Below are 14,348 nucleotides of genomic sequence, written 5' to 3'. Positions count from 1 at the left end.
AAATGTAAATAATTTAAAAAAGGTATTTGAGATCCCTATTTTTATTATTATATTTTTTATTTTTTATGCTCTTCTTCTTCTTATTTTGTTTCTCTCCTGTTATAGTTAGGAGGACGTCACTGCGATTTTCATTTCAAATGTGGTCGAAAAAAACCTTGTGCTATGGCTATACTCCCATATACTTCATTTTTTCCTCCTAATCTTCCATGCGTTATAGAATGATTAGTGAAGTAATACATATTTCTCACAATGCGTGGACTTAAAAATGTACATAGAGATCTCCTCTTTTCATGTAACTAATCAACATGCAGTGAGTGAATGTTAAAATATATATCACCGAAGCAAATACTCTTGTGTCTCTATTAGATCTTACTAGATTCTGTTCTTCACCCAATTGTGACATTCTTCTCTATAATACATCCTATCTTCTACAGCCTCGGCGATCTCTTTCGATCCAGTTGGAAATTTGCCTCGGTCAGTTTGATATAACTAACTCTCTCTTGATTATGTGTATTTTGGACAGTATATTGTTATTGTTCAAGATATTCATCTCGAATGCACCATCCGTTCTTTGCCTCACCCTCTTTTTTACTAATCCCGAATGATTGAACTAATCAGCATGGTGATTTAGAGAGGGCCTGTATTTTAGTTTCCCGACAACTAATCCAAACTAACTCTAATAGTTTTAACGGGATAAACGTTTTGTGAAGAGCAACTGTTTATTTTTGTTTTTCAGGTGTTCTGCGAGAAAGTTGATTTCGCCCGTCGGTCCATTTGCTTCTCGGAACTATCAAAGATATCGTCCGGTCTGACGTCGTGCTGTCTCTTAATTGACCGCACTAAATATTACAAGAATTTGTGAACCACCCGTTAAATCATTTCTAACATAAAAAATGTTTTGTCTTACTTTAATCACAGAAACTCTGACGTTAATGTTTATCACATTTTTCTTTTATACGATCGTATCTTGCTCGAGACATTTTTACCGCGTGTACAACATTTACCCGAGGAGAGTATTGTTTCGTGATGATGAACAATTACAACCGGAGAGAGAGTGATGAGGATCTTACATTTTTATTATTATTTACTTACTTTGGATTTCTTTTCTTTTATTGTCTATTGATCGTTCTACTGACGGCCATTTATTATTTGTCTTCGTAATATGTTTTTGTCAGTAACATTCCAAATCAAACAGAATGTAACTGTCGATATATTCACACTGTGTTTTAATTTTAATTTTATATTTATAACTTATATTCATATTATATTATAGATATAAGCTCTTATATGTCGTAATTATTATTGGCTAATATACACATGCCATTATCCTTCTGTAGCACTACGTTTATTACTACGCATACATCTTTACCGTAAAACACATTTATAGGATTGATTTTCCTCCATGCTCATATTTTAAACATCTAGTCATTCATGTATTTCCATTTAACGATGCGAAAGAATGAAAATATGAGAAAACTGATATAGTGAATTTAATTTAAAATTAAAATATTGCCAAATGTAACTCTACTATCTCTTAATATAAATTTGTTTTATATTTTATTAATATAAGTATTCACCCGATGTATGAATGAGATTTATATAACAGGAAATCTAGAAGCTACGCTATCTAAACAGTAACTTCTGATCTCCTGTAATTTATTTATTTAAAATTATCATTCCTTTTCTATATCTTTTAATAACTAATATCAATTTAATGTATTTTTTTAATCAACTCATGAACTGCAATATGCATATACTTTATGTAAAATGTTTAGTTAAAGTCATCCTAATTTATATGTATTGCAAATTTATTAAGCTTTTGGGTCGACTGTAATAGTCGAATTGGAAAGAGAAGAGTAATATCCCCGAATACTTTAAGAGATGTGAACCAAAGTCGGTGTTTAATATTTAATGCGCGTTCACTGCGGCAAACATTTATTCAAAAATATATTAATCGCTATATTAACTTATTATAATATATAAATATCATTAATTTATTTCAAAATTATTGTAAATATAATATATAACCATAGCTAAAATATGCAATTTGAAGTATTTATAATATAAGTAAAAATATAAAGCAGTAGCGTAGTGATATCGTTTAGTTGTCAAATTAATTTCTTTTGCATTATATATAGTTTTGTATCAGTTGATTTTATTTTATGTACTTGTGTGTTATGATTTTTTAATATTTTATTTTTGTATAAATAAATTGATTTTATTTTACTTTTTATTTTATTTATTTCTTTATTTATATATTTTTTTAATAATAAGTTAAATATATGTATTATGGTTATAGACTAACTCAATTATTAGCCATAATACATGTATTACAATCTCATATAACATAAATATGTATGTATATAGATGTATTTCTTTGATATTTAAATTCAACAGCAGTGATTTGCACATCATTAACGATAACCAATATTCTAGTTAATTTTTAATGTCACCGAGACTAATTTATAGTAATATTAATGAACCCTCTATTTAAACAAATCATTTGAACTTAAACCAAAACTATTTTCTTAACTTTTTCAGTACACTGTATGAGATTGTTTTTTTTCAACATTTTTTTAAATTATTTATTATTATTTTGTAAACTTTTTTAATATTATATATTAGGCAAAACGATAGGTTTTGATATGCATATTATATTATTATAATAATTGTAGGCAAAACGATAGGTTTTGATATATGATATTCAATTATAATACTAATTATACTAGGCAAAACTATACGTTTTGATATGTATTATATAATTATAATACTAGCTATAATGTAACGGTTGGTGTTTTATAACGTAAGGTAAAAATGGGTAAAGTATGTGATTGAACAACGTTTAAGAGTTAGGAGTACAAAAATCTGATCCAAATTTGCTGATAATTAGAATAACGATTGCGTTATTCGCGATTGTTATATTATACAATAAAGCAAATATTTTTTAAATTTGGATTAGTTTGATGTAAAACAATTAATTAGCATGCAAGTTTAACTGAGTTTTGCAAACTGGAGTGTTGAATTGTAATACCGTTTATATCTTATTTAAATATTACTATTATTTATAGATGACGAAGTGGAAAGTGTATATTATTTGAAGAAAATGTGTATCCTGCAATATTTTAGTAGATAATTTGAAATTCATTGAAAATTCATTGAAATTTCATAGTTAAAGCTTGGTCTTTATAATTTTAGTAAATATAATATTAATAATATATAGCTTTATTATATATGTTTGCTAAAAGCATATATTTGTGTGTGCACTTATATAAATATATACGAAAATATATGTATATATTCGTGCACATATTTGTATGTGTAATGTAATATAACATGATTTATATTATAAAATGTAAATATGTATAAAATTTTAAAACGCGCAAATATTACCTTGTCTATAGTAGCTGCAGCAGTAGCTATAGACATAGCAACCGCAATAAATACTTTTAATGTCATAATTATAAATATATATATATATATATATATTTGTAATTGTCAGTACACCGGCAGAACCATGGTAGTGAATAGACATGGCAGTAAATTAAATCTTCTTGTTCATGCTTATTTTGCTAATATTTATTCAAATAATTTATTTATATCTTAAAAATGTTTTTTATTTTATTTATATACATCAACAAATATTGATAAATGCTCTATTAAACTCACCACCTCTTTTCGATATAAATATATTTTTAATAAAATTTCTTAGTCCCATATTTTGCTCAACTTCACTTGTGTGAACCTGATCAAAGTAAATTCACCTTACCAACCCCCTATTTTTGATTTAAATTAATTTTAAATCAAATGTTTCTGTCCCATACTTTGTTCAGTTTCACTTGTGTGAGCCTGGTCGAAGTATGGACACTTACCCACCCTCCATTTTGTCTTCATCGCATACTTTGTTCAGTTTCCTTCACATACTTGAAACTGGTAGTATGGTCACTTACCAACCCTCTATTTTCGATTTAAATTTATTTTAAATCGAATGTCTCTGTCACATACTTGAAACTAGTCGAAGTATGGTCACTTACCAACCCTCTATTTTCGGTTTAAACTTATTTTAAATTGAATGTCTCCGTCCCATACTATGTTCAGTTTCACTTGTATGAACCTAGTTGAAGTACAATCACCTACCAACCCTCTATTTTCGATTTAAATTAATTTAAATCATATTTCTCCGCCCCATACTTTGTCAAGTTCACTTGTGTGAGCCTGGTCGAAATATGATTACCCTACCTACTTTCCCTTTTGATATAAATTTAGCTTAAGTCGATTGTCTCTTTCCTTAATTTGCTCAGTTTTACTTCATGAGTCCGAGCACAATATTGTCATCCTACCAACCGATTTTGAATATCTTCGTCCCATTCTTTGTTCAGTTTCGCTTGTGTGAACCTGGTTGAAGTATGGTCACTTACTATCCATCTATTTTCGATTTAAATTTATTGTAATAGTAATGTTTAACCCTATAATTTTCTTAGCTTATTATAATAGTCTGAGCAAAATATGGTAATCCTACCAACCTCCCCTTTTTAATATAAATTTATATTTAGTAGAATGTCTCCGTCTCATATTTTTCACAGTTTCACTTGAGTGAACCTGGTCGAAATATGGTTACCCTACCTTCTCACTCCTTCGATATACTAGATGTATGTCTCTTTCTAAAATTTTATCAGTTTCACTATAAGACGCTGAGAAAAATATAGTAATACTACTAACGCCCTTTCATTGATATAAATGTATTTAAATCGAATGTTTCCGTTCCATATTTTGCTCACTTTCACTATAAGAGCCTGGGCAAAATATAATTTCTACTATCCACGCCTTCTCCTCGATATCATATATTGTTTGTTTGGTTGTACTTTGAAACCATGCAAACATGTTATTATTAACATATATCATAATAATTTATATGGGACAAACCTTTCACTAGCATGGTTCTGTCGCATTTATTGTATCTTAGTCAGTGGCGTAGCTAGGGTATGTGCCGCCCGGAGTAAACCTTAAAATTGCCCTCCCCCATATTTTTTTAAAACAAAATCTGACCTTCCTAAAATTTGTAGCTTAGTTAATAATAAATAAACAAAAGCTTTCCAGAACAGGTGGCCCCTTTTGCCTCACTTCCCAATTACGCTACATACTCTTCACATATTATTAGTATGCATTATTTGTTTTTTTATTTAAACATGGTGTTTTATAATACCATAAAAAATGCAATAAAATAGCAAATTGTCAAATAATCATTATAATTAATTTTAAATAATACAATAAAATGCATTATATCAAATAGTATAGTATAAAACATGACATTGTCAACATATCATTACAGAGTAAAAAAAAACATAAAAATTGATTATTCATTGAATTTGCTAACAAATGATGTATTATTATAAAAATATACGTGAATATTTGTAACTTCTACAGAAATAAACAATACTAGAAATTACAAATAAACACGTGTAAATTTTTAATAATTATAAATATGGCTTTCTACCATGATCTGTCAAATAATAAATTAAAATAATTTACAATTAATTAAATATATCATTTATATAATACTCATATTTGTATAAAATTGAAGCAATAATAAGCATATAAAAGTTATTGTTACGCTTATGCATTTATGGTTAAGATCTATCGCGAATATGCTGCTCTCAAGCAAGCGCCCCCCCACCCCCACCCCGCCACTCCCATAGCTACGCTGCTGGTCTTAGGGTTACCAGACATTGGGGAATTTACGCTTTTCAACTTTAGTTAAATAATTTGTGTTATTATAAAAAAGCTGTTAGAATTCAATGTGTTACAAAACCGTAAATTAAAATTCATGTGTAAAAAATTAAAATCCCAATATTATCATCGCTAATATTATAAATGTTGACTGTATCGATATTTAAATCAATATTCCTTTAGTGCAATTTTATTTTATTTGTTATTGTACATCACCAGATCAACATCTTTCGTGGACTATCAAACCGTATATTTTCTATTCATGTGTCAGAATTTTTTTTCGGGCCATTATCCCTTTACATAAGAAACTAACATTTTATTAGATAGATATACAATATGTCTCAATATAAATTTACTGATTTGATGAAATGCTTGCGAACAAATTCTCACAATGAAATTTTCGTGTAATTTTGAGGCCTTGAGACTCTTTTTCTTCTGGTGGACAATAAGCAAATATGATAAATTGGTATTAGAGTGCCAAAAGGCCCAACATCGTATGTAGATGCCTGAGAGTTGTCGAATGAAAGAGTTGTGGAATAATTAGGATTATGAAAATAACTTTCAAATTTTGCATATCTTATTACGCTGTTGGCCTTTTAATAAATGATCAGCTGGCAATCTGTGAGCCCGGAATGTTTTTCGCATAATTAGTATCCGAAACCTACCTGAATTTTGCTTTTAATTATAATTTATATGTATCGCTTCATCTAACTCTCCATAAATCATTATTGCTGTAACGCAATTTTCTATCCATCCATGAATCCATCGTGACTATCTTTCTTGTTTAACAATATTTGAACAATTTCAAAAAGTACATAATATATGATCACGTATTTTGAAACTTATGTATAACTATAAATTATATTTTTTTCAAATTGCATTGTAAGAAACTGATTCAATTTTTTTTGTAAACATTTTTAGTTACAGAATACTGTGACTAAGAATGTCGTTGTTTTTTTAAAACATAGCATTGCTTTGCAAGTTTATGGTATATGGCTACGTTACACCTGAAGAGCCCGGATAGTTTGTTCCAAAATGTTTACATTGCACTGCAAATTTAAAATCATCAATGTTACTTTTACGAATAATTCAACAACATCAACATATAAAAGATACACGAAAATTAGTTACATTTCACGTCATATTTCTTCAATCTGGTAACCCCCTTTTTTCATTATCTCATCTCAAAAATCGTCATTATAAAATTATATTTATCAATGTACATATCAGATATATCTTTTCAGTAGACGCTAGTTTGTTAAAATATATATGCTATAAATGCTTAATTAAGTACTAAGTTTCAGAATAGTTCACATTAAAAAACATATTTAACTAATATATATTAATTACATATAATCACTAATAATAAACATATAGTCAACAACGTTGTACATATATGACAAATAGAGAAAACCAATCGAAAATGCAAACAAAGTAGCCTGTACACATGTAGTTACGTGTTAGAATAGAAGTTTGTCGTCATTTGCAATGCAACTTTATTTTGTATCGTACGCTAGATTGTTATAGGAAGCTTTTTTGAAACCCTTATATTTGCACAGCTTATTATATTTATTTTTAATATGATTCAAAGTACAAATCACACACAAATATAATATTATTATCTAATTTACATGCCACTAATCTCGCGAGATCTTTAAAAGTATATCGCAAAGGTTTAGGTATATGTAAACCATAGTTTATAGATTAGTATATGTTTCAAGAATAATATTTTTTATACTATTAAAATGTTTGAATTCGGAATATTTGGTTTAGAAGATCTTAAGAAGTTCTTAATAGACGAGTACAAAATATCAATAAATTGAAAAATGCATACGATGGTTTTCTCGTTACGTCAAATTTGAAGAAAAAATTGTTTTTGATGAAACTGACGTTTAAAAAAATCTTAATTCTAAATGAATTTCTCGGCAATTTCTCAAAAAAAAAATTTTTTTTTCTTCAAACTATATATTAAATGTTGTTATAGGCATACGTGGAACATGTGTATAAGTATTCACATTCCAATTAATATATTCGATTTGAAATGTTGTAAAACTTTATTCGGGTATAACTACTTAAACAGATTTTTTAGACAGTCAAAAAAATATATTGCTTCATAAAAAATATAAAAGGAAAGATTTTTATTAATTATAGTTGCTGATAGTAATGTGTATCATCTCGATTTACTTTCTCAGCATTTCTGATCATTCATTAAAAGTATAATTTTAAAAATAATAATATGAATTCACCTTTTTGTCATCTATTAATCCTGCATAAAGCGACTATAATGTAATCCAAAATAAATATCATAAAAACTACTAAATATACAAAGTTGCCTGTTGTCAAAGCATTTAATATTTTAGATTGAAGTTTTACCGGTTCTTATATTTCTCTAAAAAATCTTATTATGATTATATATTGGTATTATTTCTAAATATAAGTATTACCTACTAATAAATATATATTTATAATATTATGTATATATATAAACCCTAAATTTATGCACACTGCAATATAACCTTATCATATTTAATAGAAGAAGCCCAGTACTGCCACTTTTACATTTAATCAAATTTCAACCATAATATTCATGTGCCATTGCAACTCATATAGTCACTTAGTAAACATTGACATATCATCATTTAAAATTAGAGAATCGAGTTGTTAAGTCTTAATAATAATAAAAGCAATAATAATAATTATTATATGTACTCATATTTGCTGGGCTTATTACGTTATAATAATAATTAAAATTTTAAATTTTTGACTAAAGTTAAGGAAAAACTGTATATATATATATATAGACAATTCCTAGATTCTAACAAATTTGTACATTATATGATTCGCATGAAATTTGCTCAGTAGTTATTAGAAGTAGCTGATGTATAATATTTTTTATTAATAATAATAATCATATATATGTGTGTGTGTATATTAATAATGTGAATATTTTAATTGCATATTAGGTAAGATTCGATTTAACTGCGGTAAGTATAATTTTGCACAAGCTTCGTCCGCCATGTACGGATGTCCTCAGATGAAAGGATGTGACGGTGTAAATTGCATCTGAGGATGTCTATCACATCGCGGACGAAAGCTTGTGTAAATAAATATTTACTGTACAAATAATGATCTCACCATCGGGAGTCAAAACACCGAGAAGAGAGATTTGGTAAAATGCGCAAAAAATGGTCACTTCTCTTTCCAAAGCTAACTACCGTAATGAATTCTGTTTTGCAAAAACAAATTGTCATAATAATAATAATATTGTAATTATTTGTTTTTGCAACATTACGGTAGTAAGCTTTTGTAAATGGAAGGGTTTACTTATTCCGCATTTTATTCATCTCCCTACACGATGTTTCGACTTTCGATATTGGGATCATCATCTGGGGCGAATATTACAAATGTAAGGATTTTTATATAGTGTATATATAAATATGTATATATATACATATATATAAACAACTCTTATATTTGTAATATTAACCCTAGCTTATGTCCCCAACATCAGGAGTCGAATCGTCGAGAAGAGAGATGTGGTGAAAAGCACGATAAATTAGCACTTCTATTTCCAAAGCTCAGTACTATAATGAATTCTGTACTGCAAAAATTAATAGTCATCATAATAATAATTTAAATATATTATTATTCGTATTTGGAACATTGTGGTACTTAGCTTTTGGAAATGGAAAGGTTGACTTATCGCGCTTTTTATTCATCTCTCTACCCGACCTTTCGACTCCCGATGCTGGGGGCATCATCTGGAGCGAATATTACAAATTTAAGGATTGTTTATATAGTTGTATATATATAAATAACTCTCATATTTGTAATATTAACTCTAGATTATGTCCCCAACATCAGGAGTGGAAACGTCGAGAAGAGAGATGTAGTGAAAAACACGATAAATTAGCACTTCTATTTCCAAATCTCAGTACCGTAATAAAATCCATTTTGCAAAATTGAATAGTCAATTATATTATAATATCTAAATATCTCAATTATTTATTTTTGCAACATTGCGGTACATAGCTTTTGGAAATGGGATGGTTGATTTATCGCGCCTTTTATTAATCTCTCTACCCTACGTTTTGACTCCCGATGTTGGGGGCATCATCTGGGACGAATATTATCAATATAAAGGTTGTTTTTACATCCATACATTCATGTTTTTAAACAATCCTTATATGCTTAATATTCGCACCAGATTACGACCCTAACATTGGGAGTCGTAACGCCGAGAAGAAAGATGTGGTGAAAAGCGTGATAAATTATCACTTTCTCTTCCAAAGCTAACTACCGTGATGCATTTATCACGGTACTTGGCTTTGGAAGTGGAAGGGTTGGCTTATCGCACTTTTTATCCATCTCTCTACCCGCCGTTTCGACTTTCAATGTTGGGGTCAACATCTGGGACGAATATTATAAGTATAATGGTTGCTTATATAGTTGTATATATATAAATGTATATACTTATATATGTAAAAAAAAAACTAATGTTTGTAATATTCGCCCCAGATTATCCTCCAATATCGGGTGTTAAAACGCCGAAAAAGTGCGATAATTTATAACATCGATTTGCAATACATTCATCACTGTACCCAGCTTTTGAGATGAGAGGAATGGCTTATCGCATTTTTTTTCATCTTTCTACCAGACGTTTCAACTTTCGATGTTGGACACATCTGGGGAAAAATCTCGATCTTTCGAAAATGAAACGACGTTTTCGCCAAAAACGAAAACGAATTCGACGTTTTCGTTTAACACAAAAACGAAAACGAAGAAAAACAAAAAGAGAAACAAACAAAAAATAGAAAAAATACCACAAAACAAAAAAAAATAGAAAATACCCCAAAAAAATTGAAAAAAATAAAATAAAAAAAAATAGAAAAATGGAAAATGCGAGTTGAAAAGAGAAGGTTGTCTATGGAATATTCATGTGACTAAAACGACGTTTTCGCTAAACACGAAAACGAATACGACATTTTCGGCAAAGGAGGTCAAGATTGCCTTCCAGATGTATATATTGTTATTATTTGTTTTTGTAATAGCTGTACTTAGGTTTGGGAAATGGAGGGCTCGTGTATCGCATATTTTCTCTGTCTCTTTTCTCGGCGTTTTGACTTCCGGTGTTGGGGCCACCATCAGGGGCAAAATCTTGATCTATTCTATCTATTTATTTCTTCCTAAGATCTTGTAGCCAAAAAATGTGCTTTGGAAGATATAATATTGAGACTCTGCTCCCGATGATGACCTTAACATCAGAAGTCAAAACGTCGGGTAAAGAGACAGTGAACATGTGTGATACACGAGACCTCTCATTTCGTAAATTTAAGTACTGATTACTATTACCAACCTAATAAAATTAATATACATATATATTTATTTATTTATATATTTAACGCAGTGAACGCGTATTAATAAGGGCGCCAGAGTTCAAATAGAATACGTCGATTAAACGGTGTTGTGAAGCTTAGTGTGTTTCGTTGCTTTTCTTAATTAATATTTGGATTAATATTTTACTGAAAGGCTTTTTAATTCTTGTTATATACATAAATGTTAATATAATATTGTTTTGGGTGGATGTGAATTATTGTTATTTTATTACGTGCAGTGAAATTTTTATTCTATATAAAACTGAAAAATATGGTTTTGCAAATTGATTTTGCATTACCATTCTCCATTACATGTTTCTTTAATAAGTCTGTAAATCAAATTCTTGCATTTAATCTTGAAAATCTTTTTATATGTTTGCTCATTTTCTATTAAAACAGTACATTATCGCTTATCTATGTTAAAATAATTGGATGTTGTAATAAAATATATAATCCGAATAGGTATTATTTAAAAAAAAAAATATATGTGTTATTATTAAATGTTTAATATTATTAAACAGTATGGAGCTCAACATCGGTGTGTGTATGTGAAAGAATACGAACTATAATAAGATATTAAAAATCTTTTCGTTGAAGATTGGCAGTAGGTTGAGATGGTTATAGAATATCAGAAAAATGTTGAACTCGTGATTACTGGTAATAATTAATTGTGTATTTAATTTTGCTAAAGCTTTAGACATCTCTTTCACTTTATTTAACTGCCATAGTGATAATCCAAATTTGTAAGAACTTGACAATTACTTGTAGAAGTGAATACACATTTTCCAAAATTAAGAATTTCACGATACCATTACATTTTTGCAATTTCATAAACGGACCCCAAAAATGTCGAAGCTCTAGTGATAATTAATGTTTAATTATTATGTGTCTACTTAAATAGTCTTAAAACATACATCTATATGTTGATTTATGTAATGAATGTTGTGTTAATTCGATGTATTGTGACGCTAAAATCCCCAACCCAACCCACCAGTATATTTGCTTAACGCAATATTTAAAATTATAGTTACTTAACCAACATTTTCACACAATTTGTACCATTCGTCTTAATTCCATTATTTAAAAAATATTGTTTAACTAAACCATTTTACCAATATCTGTAATTTATATTGCCCAATCACTTACAAATAAATCTATGTAATGTTTATTTATTAATCGATTCAAATCTGTAATTTATATTGCCCAATAACCTACATATGTATGCAATGTTTATTTATTAACCAATTACACCTATCCAACCCCTGTCTATGAGAGTTTTATTAATTACAACTAATATTCAGTGCTTTTGTTGTAAGGAAAAAAATAGTGGAACACACATCCTATTTATATTCAGTTTTTACCATGAATTTAATTTAATTTAAGGAAAGTGTTAATACTAAATCACAAACCGAATGTCGTTCACTATGTAACCACAGATCAACGTACTTTGAAGAATCAAAAAGACATAGAGGGATTCGACAAATAAAAGGAGAAAAGTTCTGAAATTGTTTTAGTCTCAAACGAAGCTTTTGTTGGGGTAGCAATTAAATTGATCTGCGAAAAATGTAGCAGTTTTTCTAGATATCTCGTTGAGAATGTATTCACGGAATTCACAAATCATTTAGTTATAGTCCGACTGCCATATTCAGACCAATTTTTTAAATCCAGTACTCGCCATTGCTACCTAAAATAAAACTAGTCAAGATGTCAAAGGTCAAGAAAATCGTATTTTTGCAGATATCTCGCTTCCTATACGTCGCATTAGATGTTTCACAATAATTATACAAATTTGGTGAAATTAAATTCTTCATATGATTAACGGTGCGGAGAGCGGGAAGCGCACATCTGTTTATGGGATAACGCAATATAAACTACTGCGGTAAAAAAAAAAGCGGTTGCTTTCTTTGTACCAAATCAACACATTCATACCTTCAAGATATGACTTAATTGAAAGAAACAATGGATTAAAAGACTTGAGAACTTTGAAAACGGATTCTTCACAGAAAGTTTATTTTCTAATGTTTTCACGATATCGCAGAATTAAAATTTATGAAATAAACACATATGAGATTAATCGAAACCACACACTTTCTCAAAACAGAAGCAGCCATTCATGAACGTGTCACCAGATCGCTGTCGCGAGAAGAATGGTTTTTGAAAGTGACTCGTTACATAAGTTTTTTTCGGGTGCCAAACGACCGAGACGAAGTTACCTAAGGTCTCACATACACGTGCACTCTTTTTGTACGTGTGTTTGTACGTGTAAATAAGTATGCACTGTAACTATTTTTCAGAACTTCATTCTTCATTCCAGTTCGAGTGACCCATTTGTGGCACGGCCACTAGAACTTGGCCAACGAACCAACAGCTGATCGAGACGAATACCATGCGTTCTATTGACAATTCCTAGCTACAATGTAATGAACAATTCTGCGTCCACACATACATGCTTACTGAACAGCAATACACCCATACCTCGCTTTACGGCCTAGATACGTTCCACGAAACTTGGCCGCAAAGCGAAAAGCCGTATAACGAATCAATTATTCTAATACAAATTCATACAAATTCAATGGGATCGGTTCCAAATTTGTTAAATATGTAACATGGTTTATCATTTAAAATGCATTTTATCTTTTTATTTCATTTAAATCAAAAATACATACATAACAAGTACATACATTTGTACATAAAATAATAACAGACTCCAAAAACCAACAATAATCCATAAACAAAAATGAAACAACTTCATGTTACATAAAATATGTGTATGAATACAAAAATATTTTTTTTTAAAATGGCTTTAATCTGAAGACGATGAAGAAATGGTAACCTGCAGATCACTGTCGTCCTCATTTTTCGCTGGTAAGGATGGGCCTGGCTTAAAAAAATTGTCCAGCGTTGTTTGTCTTGCCTTTTTGTCTCTTTCGTTCTTCAGTGATTAATAACAGCTAATGGCTGAATTAATTCCTCGAGAAACTTTAGCGCTACGTTCGACATCAGGATCGTTTTTAAGGAAGATGTTTATTCCTTGTTCGAAATAGGAAAAAGCTTTTGACAATTTTTTTGATGTTAGCTGTTTGAATACAACAGACTCTGTCTCTTCATCAAATGCCGGTTCTGCTTGCAACTGAATGAGTTCCTTATATGAAAGGGGTTCCCTATCAGCTTCAAGTAGATCAAGCACATCACGTTCGTTCAAACCTTCAAAGCCGAGATCATGTGCTAGATCCAAAATGTTTTGCCTAA

General features: G+C 29.5%; 1 protein-coding gene across 1 annotated transcript in view; it reads left to right on the top strand.

Moving 5' to 3' along the window:
* The window catches only part of LOC148234323 (N(G),N(G)-dimethylarginine dimethylaminohydrolase 1), a 76,835-nt gene extending 64,469 nt beyond the window's left edge, over positions 1-12,366 (top strand). Inside the window, exon 5 of the mRNA XM_088187788.1 lies at positions 737-12,366. Within this exon, the coding sequence (XP_088043914.1) occupies positions 737-862 (126 nt within the window). The 3' untranslated portion in view covers positions 863-12,366. The remainder of the gene's footprint in view (positions 1-736) is intronic.
* Positions 12,367-14,348: the final 1,982 nt, after the last annotated feature.

This window comes from Plectrocnemia conspersa, unplaced genomic scaffold (genome assembly GCF_051122295.1).
Source record: "Plectrocnemia conspersa isolate PC_06_02 unplaced genomic scaffold, ASM5112229v1 ptg000006l, whole genome shotgun sequence".
NCBI classification, from domain to species: Eukaryota; Metazoa; Arthropoda; class Insecta; order Trichoptera; family Polycentropodidae; genus Plectrocnemia; species Plectrocnemia conspersa.
Note: the sequence above shows the minus strand (reverse complement) of the source record. Positions and strands in the feature narration are given on the sequence as shown.